General features: G+C 35.3%; 1 protein-coding gene across 7 annotated transcripts in view; it reads right to left on the bottom strand.

The window, feature by feature from the left end:
* CSNK1G3 (casein kinase 1 gamma 3) overlaps positions 1 to 27,589 on the bottom strand; it is a 120,789-nt gene that overhangs the window by 38,030 nt on the left and 55,170 nt on the right. For all 7 annotated transcript variants that reach the window (XM_018050687.1, XM_018050685.1, XM_018050688.1 and 4 more), the window contains exons 5-8: positions 19,387 to 19,535; positions 17,021 to 17,255; positions 5,574 to 5,659; positions 5,373 to 5,457 (exon numbers count right to left, since the gene is read on the bottom strand). In XM_018050687.1, coding sequence (XP_017906176.1) covers positions 5,373 to 5,457; positions 5,574 to 5,659; positions 17,021 to 17,255; positions 19,387 to 19,535 — 555 coding nt within the window. The remainder of the gene's footprint in view (positions 1 to 5,372; positions 5,458 to 5,573; positions 5,660 to 17,020; positions 17,256 to 19,386; positions 19,536 to 27,589) is intronic.

Genomic DNA, 27,589 nt, shown 5'->3' with positions numbered 1-27,589 from the left:
CAATAAGCCAATTCAAGTGATTTTCTTATATAAGTTCAAAATGGGTTGTAAGCAGTGGAGACAACTCGCAACATCAACAACATATTTGGCGTTGGAAATACTAACAAAAACATACATTGTTGTGGTGGTTCAAGAAGTTTTATAAAGGAGACAAGAACCTTGAAGACGAGAAGCCCAGTGACCAGCCATCAGAAGTTGACAACAACCTATTGAGAGCATCATCGAAGCTAATCCTCTTACAACTTACATGACAAATTGCCAAAAACCTCAACGTCGACCATTCTATGGTCATTCAGCATTTGAAGCAAACTGGAAAGCTGAAAAAGCTCAATAAGTGGGTGTCTCATGAGTCAACCGCAAGTCAAAAAAATTACTGTTTTGAAGTGCTGTCTTCTCTTACTCTATAACAACAAACCATTTCTCAATCAAATTGTGACATGCGACAAAAACTGAATTTTATATGAGAATCAGAGACAACCAGCTCAGTGGCTGGACCAAGAAGAAGCTTCAAAGCACTTCTCAAAGCCAAACTTGTACCAAAAAAAGCTCAGTCACTGGCTGGTGGTCTGATGCTGGCTGGTCTGTTACACTATAGCTTTCTGAACCCTGGCAAAACCATTACATCTGAGAAGTATGCTCAGCAAATGGATGTACTGAAAACTGAAATGCCTTCAGCCAGCAATGGTCAACAAAAATAGCCCAATTTTTCTCCATGACAACACCTGACTGCACATCATACAACAAACGCTTCAAAGGGTCAACAAACTGGGCTAAGAAGTTTTGCCTCATCTGCTATATTCACCTGACCTCTTGCCAACCGATAACCACTTCTTTAAGCATCTCGATGACTTTTTTGCAGGGAAAATGCTTCCATCAGCAGGAGGCAGAAAATGCTTTCCAAGACTTCATCCAATCTGGAAGCACGGATTTTTATGCTACAGGAATAAACAAACTTCTCTCTCGTGGACAAAACTGTGTTGTCTGTAATGGTTCCTATTTTGATTTAAAAAGATGTGTCAGAGCCTAGTTATAATGATTTAAATTCACGGTCTGAAACCACAATTACTTTCGCAGCAACCTACTTTGGCGACCTCATGCGAAGAGTTGACTCATTGGAAAAGACTCTGATGCTGGGAGGGATTGGGGGCAAGAGGAGAAGGGGACGACAGAGGATGAGATGGCTGGATGGCATCACTGACTCGATGGCTGTGAGTCTGAGTAAACTCCGGGAATTGGGGATGGACAGAGAGGCCTGGCATGTTGCGATTCATGGGGTCGCAAAGAGTCAAACACGACTGAGAGACTGAAATGAACTGAACTGAATATAAGCTCCATCTTCTACCTTCAAGTTTGGTTCTCATTGACTGTTACTGCATAAATCACAACCCCCTTCATGGATCACAGCCTTGTCACGGTGGAGGGGCTTGCATAACTCAATGAAGCTATGATCCATGTCATGCTAGGCCACCCAAGACGGATGGGTCATAGTGAAGAGTTCTCACAAAACGTGATCCAATGGAAAAGGAAATGGCAACCCACTCCAGTATTCTTGCCTGGAGAATCCCATGAACTATGTGAAAAGGGAAAGATATATGATGCTAGAAGATGAGCCCTCCAAGTCTGAAGGTGCCCAATATGCTACTGGGGAAGAGCGGAGAGCAATTAATAATAGCTCCAGAAAGAATGAAGCGGCTGGGCCAAAGCGGAAAACGATGCTCAGTTATGGTTCTGTCTGCTGGTTAAAGTAAAGCAGATGCTGTAAAGAACAATACTGTAGCTAGGACACTGAAGCAACCTAGATGTCCATCAGCAGACAAATGGATAAGGAAGTTGTGGTACATATACACAATGGAATATTACTCAGCTATGAAAAAGGACACATCTGAGTCAATCCTAAGAAATGGATGAAACTGGAGCCTATTATATAGAGCAAAGTAAGTCAGAAAGAGAAACACCAATACAGTATGTTAATGCATATATATGAAATTTAGAAAGATGGCAATGACGACCCTATATGCAAGACAGCAAAAGAGACACAGATGTAAAGAAAAAACTTTCGGACTCTGTGGGAGAAGGCGAGGGTGGGACAATTTGAGAGAACAGCATTGAAATGCGTATATTACCATATGTAAAACAGATGACCAGTTCAAGTTTGATGCATAAAGCAAGGCACTCAAAGCTGGTACTCTGGGACAACCCAGAGAGATGGGGTGCAGGGGGAGGTGGGGCAGGGAATTCAGGATGGGGGGACACATGTACACCCATGGCTGATTCATGTCAATGTATGGCAAAAATCACCACAATATTGTAAAGTAATTAGCCTCCAATTACGTAAAAAAAAAAAAAAAAAAGAGAGCGCAATACTATATAGGAACCTGGAATATTAGGTCCATGAATCAAGGTAAACTGGACATGGTCAAGTTGAGATGACAAGAGTGAATATCAACATTTTAGGAATCAGTGAACTAAAATGGACAAGATTTGGGTGAATTTAATTCAGATGGCCATTATATCAACTATATGGGCAAGAATCCCTTAGAAGAAATGAAGCAGTCCTCAAAGTCAACAAAAGAGTCCAAAATGCAGTATCTGGCTACAATCTCAAAGATGACAGAATGATCTTGGTTTATTTCCAAGGCAAACAATTCAACATCTCAATAATTAAGTCTATACTCCAACCACTGATACTGAAAAAGCTGAAGCTGACTGGTTCTATGAAGACCAACAACACCTTCTAGAACTAACACCAAAAACAGATGTCCTTTTCATAATTAGGCTCTGTGTATGTCTGCTCAGTCATGTCTGATTCTTTGCAAGTCTACCCCAAGGACTGTAGCCTGCCAGGCTCCTCTGTCCATGGTATTTCTCAGGCAAGAATACTGGAGTGGGTTGCCATTTCCTTCTCCAGGGGATCTTCCCAACCCAGGGATCAAACCCACATCTCTCAAGTGTCCTACATTGGCAGGAGGGTTCTTTACCACTAGCACCACTTGAAAAGCCCTTCATAATCTCAGGGACTGGAATGCAAAAAGAAAAAGTTATCCACAAGTTTGGCCTTGGAATACAAAATGAAGCAGGGCAAAGGTTAAAAGAATTTTGTCAAGGGGACACATCAGTCATAGCAAACACCTTTTCCAACACAAGAGACGACTCTATACATGGACTTCACCAAATGATCAACACCAAAATCAGACTGATTATATTCTCTGCAGCTGAAGATAGAGAAGCTCTATACAGGTAGCAAAAACAGACCTGGAGCTGACTGTGGCTCAGATCATGAGCTTCTTATTGCAAAACTCAGGCTTAAATTGAAGAAAGTAGGGGAAACCACTATACCTAAAGCAAATCCCTTATGATTATACAGTGGAGACAAAGAATAGATTCAAGGGATTAGATTCACTAGAGAGAGTGCCTGAAGAACTATAGACTGAGGTTTATAACACTGTACAGGAGGCAGTGACTGAAACCATCCCAAAGAAAAAACAAATGCAAGGAAGCAAGTGGTTGTCTGAGGAGGATTAGGAAGCTAAGGAGAGCAGAGAAGTAAAAGGCAAGGGATAAAGGGAAAGATATACGCAACTGAATGCTAGCAAGGCTATGCTCAAAATCTTTCAAGCAAGGCTTCAGAAGTATGTGAACCAAGAACTTCCAGAAGTACAAGCTGGGTTTAGAAAAGGCAGAGGAACCAGAAATCAAACTGCCAACACTTGCTGGATCATGGAGAAAGCAAGGGACTCCCAGAAAAGCATCTACTTCTGCTTTAGCCTTTGCCTATGCAGATCACAACAAACTGTGGAAAATTCTTAAAAAGATGGGAATACCAGACCACCTTAACCTGTCTCCTGAGAAAACTGTATGTGGGCCAAGAAGCAACAGTTAGAACTGGACATGAAACACTGGACTGGTTCAAAATTGAGAAAGGAGGATGACAAGGCTGTATACTGTCACCCTGCTTATTTAAATTCTATGCAGAGTACATCATGCAAATGCCAGGCTGATGAATCACAAGCTGGAATCAAGATTGCCAGGAGAAATATCAACAATCTCAGATATGTAGGTGATACCACTCTAACAGCACACAGGGAAGAGGAACTAAAGAGCCTATTGATGAGGGTGCAAGATCAGAGTGAAAAAGCTGTCTTAAAACTCAACATTCAAAAAAACAACATCATGGCATCCAGTAGCATCACTTCCTGTCAAATAGAAGGGGAAAAAGTAGAAGCAGTGACGGATTTTATTTTCTTGGGCTCCAGAATCACTGTGGACAGTGACTGCAGCCATGAAATTAAAAGACACTTGCTCCTTGGAAGGAAAGCTGTAACAAACCTAGCAGCATATTAAAAAGAAGAGACATCACTTTGCTGACAAAAGGTCCATACAGTCAAAGCTATGGTTTTTCCAGTAGTTACGTACAGATATGAGAGACCATAAAGAAGGCTAAGTGTCAAAGAACTGATACTTTCGAACTGTGGCAGTGGTGAAGACTCGAGAGTCCCGGGGATTTCAAGAAGACCTAATCAATCAATTCTAAAGGAAATCAACCCTGTTTATTCACTGGAGCTAAAGCCCTATATTTGGCCAACAGACGCAAAGAGCCGACTCACTGGAAAAGACCGAGATGCCGGGAAACATCAAAGGCAGAAGGAAAAGGGGGCCACAGAGGATGAGATGGTTGGAAAGCATCACTGACACAATGGACATGAATTTGAACAAACTCCAGGAGATAGTGGGAAACAGAGGAGCTTGGTATGCTACAGTCCAATGGGTCGTAAAGAGTCGGACATAACTTAGGGACTGAACAACAACATATTATAACAGGTATTTTAACTCATTACGGACACATTACTCTTATCCGTTAATTAATTTAGAAATCTTGAGTAAATTTTTGTTGAATGACTTCATGTGAGTTGCCAAAAAGGTACATGAGAACAAAACTATCTTCATAAAGTAAAAAATTAGCCTAAAAGTAATAAGGTTAGTAGATTTTGCTGTACTTGGAAAACTAGACTACATCATATATCACATACATCCTTTGAGATTGATAGTGAGATTCAAATGACTAAAACTGGATACCAAAACTTTACAGTTGGTATTTATGGGCAAACATTTCAACTTATTGAAAGTATGTTGTTGAAGAAACTACTACTTTAGCTGGTACTGGCCAACACTATTAGAAGGATTTTTTTCCATTAATACCATCTTACAAAGCAAATATGTAAAGTGCCCCTGTGGTCTGTGTATCAAATGCTGACATCCTTTAAATCATATTTTTAAGCATGAAAAAAGTACTTATAAACTTAAGTAATGACAATTAACACTTACAGTTTTCTGTGTATAATAAGCACATGTATCAATACAGCATTATTCATTACCTGGAAAATTTTCACATAACACTTCTATTGGGGTGGCTCGTTTTGTATCTCCAATTTTCTGATACCTCTCTTTTAATGTGTCAGCCTAAAATAGAAAGAAAAAACTCTTGAGAAGTAATTTTAAAATTAAATACTTAGAAGAAAGTATCTTAATAAATTAATAACTTACTGAATTCAATAAAGAAACACAAAAACAATTACCTTTAAACCTTGCCAAGGAAGACTGCCCCTCAGAAAATACATGAACATGTGACCTAGCGCTTCTAAGTCATCTCTTCTACTTTGTTCTGAAATATAAGAGAAACATAAATTTAATTTTCCTTTCCCAGGAAAGGATGCAAGAATGGAAAAATGATTCTTTCCTTACATGTAAATTAATCCCTGATAATTCCTCAAAGTTCAGTATATAAAATACAAATCTAATCATGTCTAAACAATAATGGCTTTACAGTAAAATTATCATGCATTTAAAAAATATGCCACTATGATTTTTTTACATGCTACTGGAGATTTATTTTTTTCCTTAAATATTAACATCTGTTCCTACAAATAATGTAAGGAGGAACAGGTTCCATGATGAAAAACAGAGTCACTGTGTACTACAGCTCCATTTTACAAGATTTAGAATATAACATATTAAAAATTTTGAAAATACCTAGAACTAACAATGTTTAACTTTCTTTAGTCCTCCATTTCCTAAACTTAAATGAGCACAAAAATTCCATCCCACATACCATATTCTCCATTAGCATTAAATACCATTAATATATTGCACAATATATTTTTAAAAGCACTTGTGTTTGACACATTCCAATGGTAGTAACTCCTCTGGCAGCACCAAAAATACGCTACCAGAACAAACTGCCATTTTCAAGTTTCTATTGTTCTAGTAACAAAATGTTGTATAGCATATAACTGAATGATATAATAACAGACCAAGACTCAGGGAGGTACTTACAAATATTTGCTGAGTGAATTTTTTTTTTTTTTAATTTTTTTGTCACTTGAGCTAAATGCTTAATTTTTGTTAGTATTTTAAAATACAAACATGCTAAAAGTAAGAGGAGATAATAATAGTTTAATAAGAGCATGTTCATGTGCAAGATGTTTCATCCAAATGAACACTAAGACTATCCAAGCAGTACTAAATGCTTTAGGAGAAGCAAACCTTTCAAAGGACAGATCTGAACTAGAGTGAAAGGGTCAAAAATGTTTTAATTTTTACTACACAACCTTGGAATATTCTGTAATTGTCTTCTGAAACACTTGTTACAGTTTTAATAAACATGTCTGTGCTTTCATTTAATCAACATCTATCCTCTCACCTGACAACATCACAGGAGAACAGAGGTCTCTGGCTTTGTAAGAAATGTACACACTATTTTCCAAAGGGATTGTCCCATTTTATATTTCCATGAGCAATACATGAGACTTCAAGTTGCTCCAGAACCTATCATTTAGTATGGTCAATCTTTCCAATTTAGCCATGCTAATGGCCATGAAGTATCACCTCACTGTGATTTGAGTTTCACTGGGGACAACATTTTGAACATTGTTTCATGTTGTTACTGGTCATTCACATCTTTCTGTGACATGTTGTGACACTGTACTCATGTTTTAAAAATTATATTATTTGTCTTATAATAAATCTTAAAGAGTTGTTTGTGTATTTTGGATGTAAGTCATTTTCAGATACAAGCTTTGCAAATACTTTCTCCAACACTGTAGCATGTTTTTTTCATTTGCTTAACAGTATCCTTCAAAGAACAACAGTTTATATTTAGATGAAACCCAATTTATTGGACATCTTTGTTGTTGTTTTATTGTTTACGCTTTTTTATGTCTTAACTAGAACATCTTTGACTACCCTAAGATCACAAAGATTTTGTATTTTTCCTTCAAGAAATACTATAGTTTTGGTTCTAACATTTAAATCTATGAATCATTTGAAGTCTTTTTCTCTGGTTTTCTTTTGTTGTAAGGGTTTAGAGTCATTTTTTTCAATACTGATGCCTAGTTATTCTCACAAAGTTCCTTGAGAAGGCTGTCTTTTCCCCTTGGGTAACTTTTGCACTATCCTCAAAAATCAATTCAGCATCCATGTATGGGTCTATTTCAGAACTGTATTATGATTCAGTTATCTATGTCTATACCAACACCACCCAAAATAAGTAAAAGAAAGGAAAAACTAATGATAAATTAGAAAACCAATAATGAGAAAATGGACAACCAGTAGAGAAAAACATTGAAATCAAAGGCTGGTTATTTGTAAAGTTCAATAAAATTAATCCTCTCATTAGGATAAAGGAAAGAACACAAATTACTATTATCTGGGGGCATCAGGACAGATCCTACAGACAATAAAAGGATGATAAAGGAAGGTTACAAACTAACATTAAGCCAATACATTCAACAACTTAGATGAAATGGACAAGTATTTTGAAAGCTATAAATTACCAAAATTACCTCAAGATGAAGACAGCTTTGTATTAAACAAAATTTAATTTATAATCTCCAAATATAACTATGGGCCCAGAAATGATCACTAGTAAATTCTATTAAACTTTTAAGGAACAATACCATTTCTACACAAACTCTTTCAGAAAACAGAAGAGAAGGAAACCCCTCCCAACTTAATTCACTACCCTGTTACCGAAGCCAAAGGCATTACAAGCAAAGAAAACTACAGGAAATGTCTCTCATTAACACAGATGTAAAATCCTTAAAAAGAAAGTAAACCATGACCAAGTCGGGGTCATCCTATGACTTGAAGTTTGGTTTAACTTTCAAAAATCAATTGATATAACTCTCCAAAATTAAAAGAAGATATGAATCTTAAGAACATCTCAAAAAATATAGAAAAAGTATTTGAGAAAAGCTAACATGCATTTATGATTTAAAAAAAAAAAACTCTCATTCAAATAAAAAAAGAAGGAAACTTCTTCATATTGAAAAAGGTCCTATATGAAAAAAACAAAAATTCTTATGTGAGGAAAAGGCATCCCTAAGATCCAGAACAAAGCAAGGATGTTCACTCGTATTTTCTATTCAATATTGTACTAGAAGTTCCTGTCAGTACAACAAAAGAAAGAGAAAAAATTAAAAGATATCCAGATTGCAACTGAAGATGTGAAACTATTTTTCCTTGGTGACAATATGACTGCATATGTAGAAAATCCTAATCCTAATCCACAAAAAAAAAAAAAAAAAAAAAAAAAAACACAACCATGTTAGGACTAGTAAATGAATTTTAGCAAGGATATATGATACAAGGTCAGTATATAAAATTAATTGTATTCCTATATTAGAAATGAACAATTGGAAAATGAATGTGAACAGTAATAAAATTTCCAATAGCATCAGAAAACATGAAATGTGGGGATAAATTTATCAAAATACAAGCAAAACCTTGTAGTATTGCTTATAATAATTATAGTATATGGTTTTAAAGACTCAATGCTAAGCAATATATAAATACAGTGGGCCCATCATATCTATGGGTTCTGCCTCTGTGGAGTCAACCAACCAACCATGGACTGAAATATCTGTAAAAAATAATTCCAGAAAGTTCCAAAAAACAAAACTTGAACTTGCCAAGGGTTGGCAACTATTACAAAGTATTTACATTGTCTTAGTTATTATAAATAATCAAGAGATGATTTAAAGTATATGGGAGAATGTGTGTAGGTTATATGCAAATACTATGCAATTTTATATTAAGGGCTTGAGCATCCTTAGGTTTTGGCATCCTCAGGGTCCTGGAACCAATTTGTGGATACCAAGGGACAAGTATACTGAGCCTTACAGTAGGATTTTTACTAAGGAGAAGAACTGGTCATAAAGGCAATTCTCCACTGATTCAGTCCAAGGGGAGGTTTAGATATCACAGTGACAATAAGTCAAGATCATAAAGTGATCTTGTCTACATGCTTGTCTCACAGAAGTCTTACAACCTACGGAGTATTTAAAAATTCAAACCATAAATAGGAGCTATTAAAATAACCCTATTACCAAAACTCAGTCTGAAATATTCCTTACTCTGATAATTCCTTTCTTTCTGTTTTATCACCAACTGACAAATTTGAAAATAAATTTCACTGTGCAGTAACAGAAGTCATGAAGAGGGCTTTCTTTTTGAAACACAGTAACTAAAGAATACCTCCTCTGGTCTTTAACCGTTGAGTTAGATGAAAAAAATTCTCCCAAAGGTAATTTCACCCATATTAAATCTTGTTCACAAAGGATCATTTGAAAATGGATGTTTTTGTCAAAGGCAGAATGTTTACTACAGGAACTCTTGCTTTGACCAACTAAAACATTAAAAAGTGACAATTTTCTTTATAATAGGTATCATTAACAACTTATTGTTATTTTAACAACTTATTGGCCAGAGACATTATTAATATTAATACATCTTTTGTAACCTGAACATTATTGACCAGAGAGCTTCAATATTCACTTAACTAACAAATCACTGGCCACAGCCATTAGTTTCTGCAAAAATCTCCCAGTCAATAATGTGTTAAATAGGTTCTCAAATAAATTTAAAAGTTATGTAAAGAGTCAAATTAAAATTCTGCTCTTTGGGAATATATGTATCACATAAAGTAACACAACCAACACATATCACAAGCCTAGTGTGTGTCAGTGCTTCACACAGAGGATCTTTTAAAATTATAGCTATACTCAAAGTATCAGTAATCCTCCAATAAAGAAATTAAGGCTCAGAATGGTTGGGTCTAGCTCAAAACCATGCAGAATTTCAGATCATGTGTCTGTACTTTTTTTCATTTCAGAAAACAAGGTAGAGTCAATCAATTAATCAAATGCTTATTACAAATCTCTACAATGCTTTTCTATTTAAAAATTCTACTCTCGCAACTCAACATTATTTTCCTCTTTTTAAAACTGACTTATTACCTAGCATTGTTTCCACTGCACTGAATCTCTATTCAATTTTCAACAGAAAAATACCACCCCAAAATATCAAAAGTCCCACTAAAAGGTAGGAAACTCTCTAATATATGCATGTGTATTTCCAAAAATAAATCTATTACTGCATTTCCCTGCAAAAATAAAAAATGAGGCTAAAAACATGTAAGTTAAACTAAATACAAGCATGACAAGAGAGCTGAACAACAAAAATTCTCACCGAAAAAAGTTTATTCTTTATATGTAACCTAAACATAAAAACAAAAATCACTACAAGCAAATAAAGTTTCACTTTATATTTCCTTCTAAAAGGTTTAAAGTTATTTTTCCTTGGCATCTCATAAAAAAAAAAAAACCAACTCTCATAAGATTCACTGAGCTTATTCACATTTTTCAAAATCACATAACTGAGTTTCTTAGAAATGAAAACACAAACTCATAAGAAAAAAGACAAGCATAATTATGCAAGACAATTCTCAGCAACAACCCACTAATCCAAATACCTTATCTAGCAATATCAAAAATTCAGAAAGAAAAAATACGTTTTAAGTCCTCTTAAAAATCTAGTTATCTTAATTTAGATATAATTCCAATAAGTTTGGCTATCAGGTTACAAGAAGCAAAACAAAAGATGAGAAAGTGCTGCCAGCAGTAGGTGTACTACACATAGTAACAAAAAGTAATCATAAACATAGGTGATGGGATAAAAATCTGTTTAAAAAAAAAAAAACACTGCTTCAAGACCTACTGTATGGTAGTGGCTAAGGAACAGACAAATCGATCAATGAATAGAATACAGAGGCCAGAAATAGACTCTCATTAACACAGTCAACTGACCTTTGACAAAGAAGCAAAGGCAATACAATGGAGCAAAGATGAGTCTTTTTAACAAATGGTGCTAAGACAGCTGAACATTCATATGTAGGAAAATGAATCTAGACACAGAACTTACACTGTTCACTATTCAAATTAACTAAATTAGATAGGAGACCTAAACATGAAACACAAAATTACAAAGTTTTTAGAAGACAACACGGGAGAAAATCTAGATGACCTTGGGTTTGGTGATGACTTTTAAGATGTAATACTATAAGCACAATACATGAAAGAAATAACTGACAAACTGGACTTCATTAAAACTTCAAAAAAATACCATCAAGAGAATAAAAAGATAAGCCACAGACTGGGAGAACATATTTGCAAAAGACACATCTCATAAAAAACTGTTATCTGAAAGAGACAAACACACTTAAAATTCAACAATAAGAAAATAACCTAGTTGATTAAAATGGGCCAAAGACCTTAATAGACACCTCACCAAAGAAGATATGCAGATGACTGACAAGCATATGAAAAGATGCTCCACATCACATGGCATCAGGAAATGCAAATTAAAACAAGATGACATTACAGGCCTATTGAAAGTCTAGTCGCTCAGCCGTGTCCAACTCTTTGCAACCCGTGGACTGTAGCCCACCAAGCTCCTCCGTCCACGGGATTCTCCAGGCAAGAATACTGGAGTGGGTTGCCATTTCCTTCTCCAGGGGATCTTCTCGACCCAGGGATCGAACCCAGGTCTCCCACATTGCAGGCAGATGCTTTAACCTCTGCACCACCAATCCAGAACACTAACAATATCAAATGCTAGTGAGAATGCAGAGCAATAAGAACTCTCATTCATTGGTAGTTGGAATACAAAATGGTAGCCACTTTGGAAGACAATTTGGGGGTTTCTTACAAAACTAAACATACTCATACCACATGTTGAAGCAACTGAGCTTTTTTATATTTACACAAAGGAGCTGAAAACCTTATGTCATACAAAAACCACACAAGGATGTTTACAGCAGTTTTAGTCATAACTGCTAAAACTTGAAAGCAATGAAGAGATCCTTCAGTAGATGAATGGATAAATAATCTGTGTTATCTCCAGACAATGGAAAATTATTCAACACTAAGTGAAATGAGTTATCAAGCCATGAAAAAACATGAAGGAAATTTAACTATATTTTACTAAATGAAAGAAGCCAATCTGAAAAGGTTACATACTGTATGATTCCAACTATATGGAATCTGGAAAAAGCAGAACTATGGAGACAGGAAAAAGACCAGTGGTTGTCAGGGGCTGGAGAGAGGAAGGGATTAAGTGAAGCACAGAGGATGCTTAGAAAGTGAAACTAACCTCTAGAATACTACAGGCAGATACATGTCATTAAAAATTTGTCCAAACCCACATAATACACAACACCAAGAGTGAACCCCAAAGTAAACTACAGACTCCTGGCAATAACGATGCATCAGTGCAGATTCACTGATTATCAAAAATGTATCACTTTGGTGTGATCGTGTTACAGTGATCACATATGGGGACAGGGTAAAAATGAAACCTCTGTACTTTCTGCCTAATTTTGCTGTGAATTTAAAACTGCTCTAAAAATTGTTATTTTTAAAAAATACAAAACTGTTTAAATGCACTTTTTCTAAACTTATTTAAATATACATCCTAACACTCTCTAAGTGATCTTGAGGGTATCACTTAAGAACAACAATCATACAAAAATTATGACACTGAAATATCAAGAAAACACCAATTAGGTTTATTATACTTTGTTTCAAAAAGCAAGGAATTGTGCAGTGTATTTTTAAACTGTTAAAATGTAATGGAAAAATGAAAACACAAGCTTTTAAACTGTTAAAAAGCTGTTTGGGGAGGCTTCAGGAGTAGGTCTCAGGATTCCGGGCAATTAGCTGGAAATTATATGCATTGCATCACTGAATGAAAAAATTATGATTCTGTGATTACTTCTCTCCCATTCTGAGCACTTTTCACTGAGGGAATTAAAATACCATTTTTCTTTGGAACATAGATTCTTCTTAACAATTACAAAGCAACTGACAACTTATTCCTCAAATCCTAGTCTTTTAACTCATGAATACTCAATAATATTTAAAAATAAAAGACAAGTTTATTTCAAGACACTTACTAACGAGAAATACATAGTATTTACTTAATTTCGAATGACTCCAATAAGATAAAAAAGACAAAAAGTAATCCAAAGAAAGAGGCTCAAAGCACTTGAGAAAAAAAAGTATTTTAAAAATTATTAAAAAGAAGATACTTGATGAGATGCAATTAAAAATAATTCAACCTGATAGTACTAAAGAATGCTTCCATTAAAGCAAACCAAGGAAATCAACATTTGTCACATGCAGCTTTACTGAGATTTCATCTTGATCAGTGACTTCAGCAAGTACAAGAAAAATATTATACAAATGAATCACTATATCTTCCTTCTAGACATAAATCTTCTAATTAAGATCAACAGACATACATACACCACAGAAATAAAGATACTAAATTCTATAATGTGATCTTAACACTATTCCTCCATTTTATATTAAGGGACAACTTTTTCCTTTTTGAATCTGATACAGTGTCCATCTCCACAAAAGAAAATTACATATAAACCTGAACAAATGTTCCCCTGACCAAATTCTCTACTTTGAAAAGTTCTTGCAAGTTAAGAAGTCCTTGTTTGCATAAAAGTGAATGAATGAATAAGAAGACTTTAAAAGCAACAACCAAAGTCCCAGTAAAGTAGGAAAGGAAGAAATCATATATACATACATTAAAATCAGCACTAAAAGGTCACTTTTTCATTGTTCTTAATCTCTTCCTGATTCCTCACAAAGCCAAGTGCTCTAAACTCAAAACACCACTATTTCATGTTCACAGCCTCTTCAAACTTATAAAATGCTTTAACTCTAGCACTCAAACTCACTCTACATTAGCTCATTCTTAATTTTAAAAAAAGGAACACATATAATCTGTCAAATAAATTTTATATTTTTACCATCCATTCCGAAATTCTACATCAAAACTGAGAATGAGAGCTTTTACAAATGAGAGAAAATAAGGTTTAAAGCTTTTGTTCTTTGCAGAACTTGCCAAATAAATAATTTTGTGTTTGCTTCCTGAAAGAAGAGTAAAAAAGAGATTACAATAGTTAAATGCCATTTCCCAAGCCCTGAAGGTTTTTTTAACAAGGGCAAACATATCAGTCTACTTTGCCATTTCTACAAATAGAATCCTGTTACATTTACCATTGTTCAGATAAAGAACACCAGGCCAGAAGGAAGTCATGACTTCATGTCTCATAATAAAGCAAACCTTTGTTAGTTGTTATAAATTAGTCTTAACAACTTCTATGAAATGAAAATTTCTCAGACACTGTTCATATAAACATAGATGTGCCTGGTTTTAACAGAAGACACAATCCTGAAAGCTGTATATCTACCCAAACATGTTTTAAAATCTATCAGGAAAGTCTGTTATTGAAAAGCACTCACACAAATACCACCTGAAATATAAACACTACTGACTTAAAAAAAAAAAAAAAAGGAAAACTTAACATTTTCAGGTACTCCAAAAACCTGAAAAAATATCAAGAGTCTACTATCAGCTGTCAGGGAAGATGCCATGTGCTATTTAGGCTGAGAGGCAGAAGCAGCGAACAACCGTGGATAGCAGACAGGTCTGGAGAGAATGGTTAAAGAAGCAGCTAAGACCTAAGCTAGAGGCTGGATGAGATGACTTCTAAGGCTCTGAACAAACTGTGACTGTATTTTAAGTGATAGTGGATAAATACTGATCAATTTACGTTCCTGTCTCTTCTATGAGTAACACGGTAGATACAGAATCTAAAAGCAGAAACTTAAGTTAGAGTTCCTATGATATGAAATCTGACCAAGGCTTAAGACTTAAGAATAAACTATTGTAAACACAACCTAGAACCAATTTTCTTCAAAAACACACAAAAGTAATCCAATGGGAAAGAGTATTACAAAAAGAATATCTCAAGCCTATCTCACACCACACAAAAAATGAATTCTAGGTGGCAGAAGAAAACACAACATGTTCGCATTATAACGGGCAAAGATTCCTTAGGATTTGAAAAGTAGTAATCATAAAAGAAAAAATTGATAAATTAGACTTCATAAGTATTTACAACTTTTGCTCATCAATTGTCAACACTAGGAAAATGAATAGACAAGCCACAGATTAGAAAAAAATGTTCACAGGGCATACATTTGCCGAAAGACTCATATCCAGAATATACAAAGAACCCTAACAGTACGCAATGAAACAACGTGCGCACCACAAAAGAAGATATGCAAAGGGTCAATAAGCACATGAAAAGCCCTTACAACCATTAGTCACAGTAAAACAAAACAGCACGACAGATATTCAGCAGAATGGCTAGGATGAACAAGACAGACAATACCAAATATTGTCAAGAATGTGGAACAAACAGAACTCCCATTTGCTGCTGGTAGAAATCAAAACAGACACACATTTCCTAGTTTTATCATGTGTGTATGTGTTTATTATTCAATAAAAGGACCCAGGGCTGCTTAGAAAATGTTGTATCTGGGCTAGAGGAGAAAAGCTACAAGATGAGCCTGGAACAACATGCTGCATAAAAAAGGAAAGACGTTTTCCAAGAGTCATGAGAACATGCCAAAGGAACAGCAGAGCCAGCACGGCAGAGCAACCAGCAGCCAAATTTGGGACAATCTGCACTTCAAAATAAATGACGATATAATGATAGCAATGGACTATAACACATCCAATTATATCAGAATCCATGAGTCCATGCTTATATAAGTTAACAAGCAAGGGAAGAAGGGACAGCCTTTGCCTACATTAGAATGTAAACTAGAATACATAAGGAATCAGAAAGGAATCAAAAAATAATCTAGTAAGTATAAATTTGATGAGAAACAAACCTATTTCCAAAATCTCAAAACTCACCTTAGAAAACATTTTCTAAATACAAAGGGAAAATAAGAAACTGTTAAGTGCAGAAACTTAGCAGTCACTACCCTAGGCAAGTGATCAAAGCTACTTGGAACCAAGGTGACATCATGTCCCTTCTGACGTGATGCATTGAGATCATATCACTCCTATGATATCTGTGCTTAAACTGCACATCCAAATATAATCATGAAGAAATATGAGATGGCCTCAAACACAGATATTCTACAAGACAGCCTGCACTCCAAAAAATATCAAGGTCGTGAACCATTAAGAAAGGCAAAGAACTGTCCCAGATGAAAAGAGACTAAACAGATATGACAAAAAGATGAAATATGTGATCCTGAACTGGAACCTGAACCAAAGGGAGAAAGAGCTGTAAGAAATTCTGTGCAGTTGATATTATTTTATCCTTTATACAAATAAGGGATCTTCTTTAAAAGGTTAAATAATAGTACAGAGTAAACAGTTACCTCTAAGATATGTATTCTCAGTATTCAATGTATTAGGGCAGGTTCCTATCTCCCTGGCTAGCTGTATCAGAGAGCTAAAGTCTTTATACACATTAAAATTCAGTTAAAATTAAGTATTTTCTGACATTCTTTTAACAGAAATAATCAAATGGATCACCCTAAGCGTATCAAAGTTGAATATTTCAAGTTACAAAAAAAAAAAAAAAAGATACAGTGAATTTAAGGATATCTGTCATCCATTTATTTTAAACAAGTTACTTTAAAAGACTTATCAAATACAAGGGAAAGTACAGTCTAGATGAGATAAATAAAAATTACAATAGAAGCAACTGTAACCTGCAAAAATCGAACCATAATAACAAATAAAAACTCACACTGTCAGTATACTGAGTTCAAACATCCATACTTACAAAAGGTAAACATACCTTTCCCTAAATGTGTGTTTATGCTCATATATCTAGCTGTTCCTGTAAGGCTCTTGTGTTCTCTGTATGGTATGTGTTTCTTTGTCTCTGGATCAATATATTCCTTTGCCAAACCAAAATCTATAATATGAATAACTTGCTGGGTTTTGTTTCCCGGCCGGCCTATTAAGAAGTTCTCAGGTTTTACATCTCTGTATATCAAGTTCTTTGAATGGACATATTCCATGCGAGAAATCTTGATGCAAAAAAGAAAAAAAAAAAGAAATTTTATTTTAGGCTTGACTAGCATAAAATAGGATGAGAGCGGCAAGACAATTTTCACAATGAAAACAACGTAAAGAAGAAAAAAAAACAAAACAGAAATTGTTTTAGCCCCTTAAAAGCAACATGCTATCACTCCATAGTTTCTCAAAAACATGTTCAATTATGATTAAAAGTCTCTGCTTTTTCTATTTTGGGCACTTATAAATGGAAATGCTTGAATTTTATGAATTCCTTTAATATCAGGAAGACTGATTTAATCAAAACTTTCAGATGGTGCCACCTTATACAATCAAACAGATTTACCAATACAAAATCTTAAAAGTATAAACAGATATATTCAGGAAACTGCATTTATTTTTCCTTTTCAGTTCAATAATGGAAAAACTTTTATAATTACACTAAAGAAACTTGGAGAGTTTAACTGTTAAAAACAGTTAACAAAGCACCCTTCAGTCATATTTTTATTTTTCATAATTTGTTTACTTTTCTTACATATTAAACATTTAAAAAATACTGAAACTAGAAAACTTTGGAATATAACTCTAATAATAATATAATACATTTTTATTCCTTGCTTTACAATTACTCAATATTCACTGTATAAATTGTCACAAAATAAAACATTACAAATAAGTAAATAAAAATGCTTCATTCAGTAATAATCATGATTCACAATACAATGTAAGTGAACACAGTCACTCAAGCCATTTTAGTTTGTTAACAAATTTTGGGTCATATATATACATAACATTCTATGACCTATACTTTTACAATGTGTTATGAGCATTTTTCAGGTCATGAAATATTCTTTTACAACGTGTTATGAGCATTTTTCAGGTCATGAAATATTCTTTTAATAAACACTTTTTAATGACTACATATTATCTTATCATTAATAATAATTTATTCAACTAACTTATCTCTGTGCATCTGGGTTGTTTCCCACTTTATTATAGACATCTCTGGACAAAAAGCTTTAAGTACACCTGAATACTTTTACAGGGTAAATCTGCAGAAGTGAAAAAAATCAACAGATAAAAACAATTCTAAGACTTCTGCAACATATACTTATTAACATTTGTTTAGAAACTTCCTTAAAAATTATCCTCTAAGTTATTTCCCCATGCTGCCGCTACTGCTAAGTTGCTTCAGTTGTGTCCGACTCCGTGCGATCCCATAGACGGCAGCCCACCAGGCTCCCCCATCCCTAGGATTCTCCAGGCAAGAACACTGGAGTGGGTTGCCATTTCCTTCTCCAGTGCATGAAAGTGAAAAGTGAAAGTGAAGTCGCTCAGTCGTGTCCGACTCTGTATAACCCCATGGACTGCAGCCTACCAGGCTCCTTCATTCATGAGATTTTCCAGGCAAGAGTACTGGAGTGGGGTGCCATTGCCTTCTCCGTATTTCCCCATAGGCTCCCTGAAATTTAAATGATGTCGAAGACTCCCTCATTAGTTTGTTTCTTCTTTTCCTAGGCCATTTTACATTAATTTACTGAGATTAAAAACCTGTGTTTCTGAGAGTTCTCTTCTTTAAGTATTCATTTTTTTCCCCCAATATGGCAGGTCTTTCTTTAGTTTTATTGAGAAATCTCCATACTATTTTCCACAGTGGCTATACCAATTTACATTACTACCATCAATGTTCGAGAATTCTCTTTTCTCTATATCACCTATGTTTGTTATTTTCATTTTTTTAATTTATTGTTTTATTGAAGGATAATTGCTTTACAGAATTTTATTGTTTTCTGTCAAACCTCAACATGAATCAGCCACAGGTATACATATATCTCCTCCCTTTTGAACCTCCCTAAGTATTCATTTTTGACATGAAAAGAGTGCTGGAAAAAAACTTAATTTTCAAACTGAGCATTCTGATCTTAAAGCAATATGATACTAATTTTTCATACAAAAAAAATCTGAATCAGTTCTTTTAAGCTACATTTATCCTAACAAGACAATATGAAAAGTAGACATATTTTTATTAGGTTGAATGCTGTGGACAACAATGTTGCAGAACTTTTAACTTTTAATGTAACTTAGTAACCAAATGGAACCATACAATTGTTCTAGCAGCTTCAAAACATATCCTGCTTTACTTACCAGTTGGATAGCTATCATGAGAACCGTTTTAAGAGAAAATGTTCTGTCACACAAATCAAACAAATCTTCCAAACTAGGTCCCAGTAGTTCCAGCACCATAGCGTTGTATTTACCACAAGGGCCAAAATAGTAAACTTGAGGTATACCATCTGGGGGAAAGAAGAAGGACTTTAATAACTTCCTCATCTTAAATATCAAACTTTGCTTCCTAGAAAATCAATACACAATTTTTAAAATATTCTATAGTTTTAAGAACCGTAGCAGGATTTTTACTTTTTCTGTACCATCTTTTCTTGACCCAGCCTCCTCCCTCGTGAATCACAGGGAGCCAAGTCACACCTCTGCTCCACCTGCACTGCAAACTACGTCATAAACACTGCTTCACTGCTGGTCTCCATCACTTCACCACAGAAAGGAACTGTGCATTTGAGCCTTGTTATTTCCATGGCCTACAGAAATGTCTGGCACACAGGAAAGATCTTATTTGTACTGAAAAAAAAGGAGCCACTGCACTCTTTGATCAACCCCAAGATTCCCATCCTCTGATGTACACATCCCTCCGGTGTATAATCCTTCTCCTCCAATTATGGGCAAGATTCCCAGATTTTCCTCTCATCATTAGGCTGTATTATATGGCAAAGGTAACATAGTTAAGGGCCATGTCACTGGAGTTCAATCAAAAGGGAGATTATTCCGATGCGCCTGACCTAATCAGGTAAGACATTTAAAAAGCCATTCTACAAGTCAGAAATATTCAAAAGCAGCAGAGCAGTTCTGCTGATGTTATAAACAAACTACCATGTTGCACAAGATGGCCACATGCCAGAAAACGGTGGGCAGGCTCTAGGAGCTGAGAGCTTCGTCCCACAGCCCCAAAAAAGTCAATTTTGAAAATACCAATGAACCTGGAAGAAGACTCTGAGCCTCAGAAAAGACTGCAGGCCAGGGTCACACCTTGATCTAAACCTAGAAGGATCTTCAGAAAAGGACAAAGCTAAACTATGCCTGGACTCCACAGAAACTGGAAGAAGACAATAAAGTCTCTTATTCTGTATCACTAATTACTAAATAATTCATTATGCTAGAACACAAAATAATACAAACTCCAAATATAAAGCCTGCATGCACAGAAATCAAATGTACTTTACTTTTACTTTTTCAGGTATTTTTAAAAATTTGTTTGTTTTTAACTGGAGGATAACTGCTTTACAGTATTGTATTGGTTTCTGCCATACATCAACATGAATCAGATACAGATATACATTATGTCCCTTTCCTCTTGAACCTCTCTCATACACTTCATTTTCATAACTAAGACTCCCAACAAATTAACATATAATAGGTGATCATTTTATTTTAATACTGCATCTATTTGTTTTGAGGAAATGAACAACTTCCATCTTAAATTCCTCAGTTTTACTTACAAGTGTTTTTTGTTTTGTGTAATGGCTTCGGAAGGGAAAAAACTTTCTAAAATATACTAAAACCTTCCCTCATTCTTTTAAAAATAAAGAGCATAAGGAATGCAATTTCACTCTTACTGTTTATTCTATCATTTTGCACAGTAAGTACTACATGGGCAAAATAAAACATTGGACTGGAAGCCAAGATAATTAGGTTCTTAGTCTGTCTTGATACTAACTATTCAATCTCTCAAGTAGACTTCAGTTTAACTATAATATCAATAGTTTAGAAAAGACCAATTTTTCCTGAAATGTGACTGTAAGGGAGGTGTTAGGACAGCTGAAGATAGGAAGGTAACATAATATAGTCATGATAGGCACAGAGGAAGGAGACACAGTCAAACTGCATACATGGTCCCCTCCTCAAAAACAGAGATTCTCATACACTCCCATGTGTATAAAGATACACTCCCATATATATACATACACTCTCATGTGTCTATCATCACCCTGCACCACACCCCAGACAAACACACACATTTTCCCCTGCCAAAAGAATCATTATAGCATGAGTTAAGGTTGGTTGAATGGGAGGATGTGGAGCCACAGACACAGAGGATCCAAAGCATGTATGTGGAGGGCCGAGCACGAGTTACATGTGGATTTTTCACTGTGCAGAGGATCACTGTCCCTAACTCCTGTGTTTTTCAAGGGTTAGCTCAAAATTGCTTAATTCCAAAGAGCTCCAAAATGAAGCTCATGCTTAATAAGAATAGAAGTAAGGCTATATAACTCTGAATATTACAGAGAGTGTTTGAGAAATACTTTAGTCAGTTACAGTCAATACTTGGATTAAATAAATGTGGCCTAAATCTTTTTCCAATTCAAGTTTTTCTGTCTTCCCTGAATCGTTTTTTGTTGTTGTTGTTGCTGTATTAAAAGTTTCAGGTGTGCAACATTATCATTTGACATTTGTACAGGCATTCCTTGTTCTGTTGCGCTTCACCGGTATTTTTTTTTTAATTACAAATTGGAAGTTTGTGGCATCCCTACAAAGAGCAAGTCTTTGGTGCCCTTTCTCTAACAGCATCTGTTCATTTCACGTCTTTGTGTCACATTTGGACAATTTTCAGAGTATTTCTGACTTTTCTGAATGGGAGTTTCCCTTGTAGCTCAGTTGGTAAAGAATCTGCCTGTAATGCAGGAGACCCAGGTTCAATTCCTAGGTCGGGAAGATCCCCTAGAGAAGCAAATGGCAACCCCACTCCACTATTCTTTCCTGGAGAATCCCATGGACGGAGGAGCCTGGCAGGCTCCAGTCCATGGGGTCACAAGAGTCAGACACGACTTAGCAATTAAACCACCACCTTAGCATGGGTTCTTACTAGAGCCATTCATACCATATTTGAGTTATATCTATCCATATGATGTGTAAAAAAGACAAAAGGCTCAGAAATAGTGGATAAGAGACTCATTAATTATTCTAACTCTGACATACGGCTTTTACTATGCTATATACATTAACAGCCTAGTGATACAATTAAGATTTATCAATAGCTCTTAGTTACTAAGTTTTAAAAAATATTTCTACGATGTTTCCTCCTGCCTCTGTGCCACTGAAAAGTATTTTCATGTTCTTAATCTAGCAATCTCTAATAACCCATTTCCTGTCGCTTCTAGCCATAAAGATGCTCACCGAACTCAGGAGGAGACTGGATTAACATAGAGACAGAAACACAGGAAAGTACCAAATAAATTATAACTGAATTAAAAACATATATATACTAGAGGGGTTCAGTGGTGGACTGGATGAGGTAAAAGACTGAATCAGTGAGCTGCAAGACAAAACAACTGAACTTATGCAGACAGAGAAGCAAAATGAATCTTAAAAAGTGGAATTGACTTAAGAAACCACTGAGACAGCATAAAGCAAAATATCATTTGCATTACATAGATCCCAGAATAAGAAGAGAGAGAAAAGGGGCCCGAAAAATCATCTGAAGAAATATGGCTAAAAACTTCTCTAATCTGCAGAAGGAAACAAGACATCCAGGTCCAGGAATTCCAGAGAGTTCCAATAAACATTAACTTTAACAAACATACACCAAGACATGTCATAATTAAAATGGTATAAGTTAAGGATAAAGAGAGACTCCTAAAAACAAGAGAAAACCAACTTATTACCCACAAAGTAAATCCCATAAGATAATCAGCAGACTTTTCAGCAGAAACTTTACAGGCCAAAAGTAAGTGGCATAACGTATTCAGAGTGCTACAAAGGAAAAAACTTTCAACCAAAAATTCTCCATCTAGCAAGTTTACCACTCAGGATTGAAGAAAGGATGAAGAGTTTCCCAGATAAACACAAGCTTAAAGAGGTTCATCACAACTAAACTGGCCCTATAAGAAATATTGAAGAGGTTTCTTAAGCTGAAAAGAAAAAGAACTAATTAATAATAAGAAAACATACACAAGTAAAAAATATTATTGGAAAAGGTAAACATAATAAAGGCAGTGTATCAATCACGTATAAAGCAAACATTGTAGTTTAAAGACAAAAAGCAGTAAATTTAAATTAAATTCTAATAACAACGGATGCATTAAGAGACAATATATGTCATCTAAAGCATAAAACATTGAGAAAAACTTTATTTTGTTAGATAAAGCTTTGGAATTTAAGGTGCTACCAGTTTAAAACAGGCTACTACTTATATAAACAGTTCTATGTGATTCTTATAATAACCACTGGGAAAAAAAACTTGTAGTAAATACAGAAAAGAAAATGGAAAGAAATGTAAATATAACACTGAAGAAAACTACCAAAACACAAAGAGGAAAAGAGAAGAAAGGAACAGAGAGGAACCACAAAACCACGAGAAAAAAATTAACAAGCTGACAATATGTACATATTTACCAAGAACTACTTCAAATGTACATGGACTAGAACAGCCAATTAAAAGACACTGAGGGACTGTTTGAATTTAAAGGAAAAAAAAGACCTATCTACATGCTGTCTACACAAGACTCACTTCAGGAGAAAGGATACACACAGTCTGAAAGTGAAGAAATTGAAAAACATTTCAATGCAAACATAAATGAAAAGAAAGTTGGACTAGCTACACTCCTATCAGAGAAAGATTATTTTAAAACAAGACTATAAAAGACAAAGCAGAGCAAACATAATGATAAAGATGTCGATCCAGGAAAAAGGGAAAACATTTATAAACGTATGTGCATCTAGTAGAGGAGGACTAACATATACAGCTCAAATACTAACAAACCTAAAGGAGAAACTGAAAGCAGACAGTAATAGCAGAGGACCTCAACACCCTACTTACATCAGTGGATAGATCACCCAGAAAAAAATAATCAGAAAGAAGACAAACTTAAATCATGGGTTAGATTATATGGATTTAATATATAGAATATTCCATCGAAAGACACCAAAATATACATTCTTTTCAAGGGCACATGAAACATTCTCCAAGACAGATCATAGATTAGGTCATAAAGTCTCAGAATAAATTCAGAAAGGCTGATATCATATCAAGCATATTCTCCAACCACAATTCTATGAAACTAAATATCAACCACAAAGCACAAAATCATAGAAACTAATAAACAACATGTACCAAACAACCAATAGGTCAATGAGGAAATTAAAAAATACCTAGAAACAAGTGAAAGCAGCGTAACAACATACCGAACTCCATGGGATGCAGCAAAAGCAGTTCAAAGAAGAAAGTCCATAGCAATACAGGCCTACCTTAGGAAGCAAGAAAAATCCAAAATAAACAATATAACTTTACACCTAAAGGAAACAAAAAAAAATAAATGAAGCTCAAAATTAGAAGGAAGGAAGATATGAGGGGAAATAAATGAAAGACATTTAAAAAAACAATAGAAAAGATGAATGAAACAAGAGCTAGTTCTTTGAACAGATAAAACTGACAAATCCTTGGCTAGACTAATCTTAAAAAAAAGCAAAAGAGGACTCAAACAAAATCAAACTGTAAGAGGAGAAATTACAAATGATACAACAGAAATACAAAAAATTATGAAACCACTATGCACAGTTACATATCAATAAATTAGACAACTTAAAAAGAATGGAAAATTCCTAGAAACATACAAGCTCCCAAGACTGAATCATGAAGAAACAGAAAATCTGAATAGAATAACTACTAGTAAGGAGACTTAAAGAGTAATCAAAAAGCTCCCAGCAAACTCAAGTCTAGGATCAGATGGCTTTCATCAATAAATTATTCAAAACATTCAAAAAGATTTAATACCAACTCTTCTCAAACTCTTCCCAAAAACTGAAGAGGAAGAAAACCTTCCAAACACATCTCAGGAAGACACCATTACTCTGATACCAAAACCAAACAATGACCCCCATTAAAAAAAAACAACAGGCCAATATCCTTGATGAGGGCTCCCCAGGAGGCACGGTGGTAAAGAATCCACCTGCCAGTGCAGGAACCACAGGAGACTCAGGTTTGATCCCTGGGTCAGGAAGACCCTCTGGAGTAGGAAATGAAAACCCACTCCAGTATTCTTGCCTGGAAAATTCGATGGACAGAGGAGCCTGGCGAACTACAGTCCATGGGGTCACAAAGAGTCGGACACAGCTCAGCGACTGAACACACACATCCTTGATGAACAAAGCTGCAAAGATCCTCAACAAAATATTAGCAAACCAAATCCAGCAATACATTAAAAGAATCATCCATCACAATCAAGTGGGATTAATTCCAGCGATGCAAGAACGTTTAACATCTGCAAGCCAATCAACATGATACATTATATTAACAAAATGAAGGATAAAAATCACATGATTATCTCAACAGACTCAGAAACTAAGCATTTGACAAAATTCAATTTATGAATTTGAAAAATTAATTTATTTTTTTAAATGGGCAGAGCATCTGAATAGGTATTTTTCTAAAGACACATCAAAAGGCCCACGAAAAGGTGTTCAACATCACTAATTATGAGGGAAATGCAATCAAAACCACAATGAAAGATCACCTCACACCTGTCAGAATGGCTATTATCAACAAGAAAAAAAATAACAAATACTGGAGAGGATATGGATAAAGGGAACCCTTGTACACTGTTGGTGGGACTGAAAATTGGTGCAGTCATATGGGAAACAGCATCGAGATTCCTCAAAAAATTAAGAATAGAACTATCATCTGACCCAGCTATTTCCACTTCAGGTATTATCCAAAGAACACAACACAGTGTGAAAAGACACATGAACCCCTAAATACTGCAGCATTATTTAAAATGGCCAAGAAACAGAAATAAGCTAAGTGTTCATGGACACATGAGTGGATAAAGCAGATGTGGTGCACACACATGAAGGAACACTACTCCACCACAAAAAGGGAAGGAAATCCTGCCATCTGTGACAGCATGGGTGGACACTGAAAGTTTTATGCTAAGTGAAATTAGCAAACAAGGCAAATACCACAAAATTTTACTCATGTGTGGGATCTAAAACAGACAAAATGAATGAATACACAAAATAAATCAGAAAAAAACTCACAGATGTAGAAATTAGATTAGCGGTTACCAGAGGGAAAGGGAGTTGGGGGAATGAGTGAAATGGGTAAGGGGAGCCAGCTGTACCGTGACGGATGGTAAACAGAAATGTGGGGATGATCACTTTGTAGTGTGTACAGGCACACTTAGGACATACTCTGGGTTCAGTTCCAGACCACTGCAATAATAGGAATATCAAAATAAATTTAAACAGAATTTTTTGGTTTCATGGTACATATAGAAGTTGTGTTTACACTATACTGAAGTCTATTAAGTACACTGTAGCATTATGTCTAAAAACACAATGTACATACCTTAACTTAAAAACCCTTTATGGCTAAAAAATGCTAACCATCATTTGACCCTTCAGCAAGTTGTGATAGTGACATTAAAGATCACTGTACACAGTTCACCAGAACAAACATAATAATAATGGGAAAGGCTGATGGTGGTGGTTTAGTCGGTCAGTCAGGTCCAGCTGTTGAGACCCCCACGGACTGTAGCCTCCCAGGCTCCTCTGTCCATGGGATCCTCCAGGAAAGAATACTGAGTGGGCTGCTATTTCCTTCTCCAGGGGATCCTCCAGACACAGGAATCGAACCCAGGTCTCCTATTACAGGCAGATTCTGTACCAACTGAGCTACAAGGGAAGCTCCCATTCAGAAAAGTCAGAAATACTGTGAAAATTGTCCAAATGTGACACAAAGACATGAAGTGAGCAGACGCTGTTAGAGAAAAGGCTCCAAGGACTTGCTCTTTGTAGGGATGCCACAAACTTCCAATTTGTAATTAAAAAAAAAAAAAAATACTGGTGAAGCCCAACACAACAAGGAATGCCTGTACAGATGTCAAATTATAATGCTGAAACTTTCAATAACTTAAAAAAAAAAAAACAACTCTTCAAGGACGACAAAGAAAAACAAATTGGAAAAAAGATTTAGGCCACATTTATTTAATCCAAGTATTAACCGTAACTGAGAAGTATTTCTCAAACACTCTCCCTAATATTCAAAGTTATATAGCCTTACTTCTATTCTTATTAACCATGAACTTCACTGTGGAGCTCCTTGGAATTAAGCAAAGTAGAACTGACCCTTGAAAAACACAGGAGTTAGGGGCACTGACCCCACTGCACAAAAATCCACATATAACTCATAGTCGGCCCTCCATATACATGTTTCGGATCCTCTGTGTCTGTGGTTCCACATCCTCACATTCAACCAACCTTACATCATGTAGTATTGTAGTTA

Source organism: Capra hircus, chromosome 7 (assembly GCF_001704415.2).
Source record: "Capra hircus breed San Clemente chromosome 7, ASM170441v1, whole genome shotgun sequence".
In the NCBI taxonomy this organism is placed as follows: domain Eukaryota; kingdom Metazoa; phylum Chordata; class Mammalia; order Artiodactyla; family Bovidae; genus Capra; species Capra hircus.
This window is presented reverse-complemented; position numbering and strand designations above follow the sequence as displayed.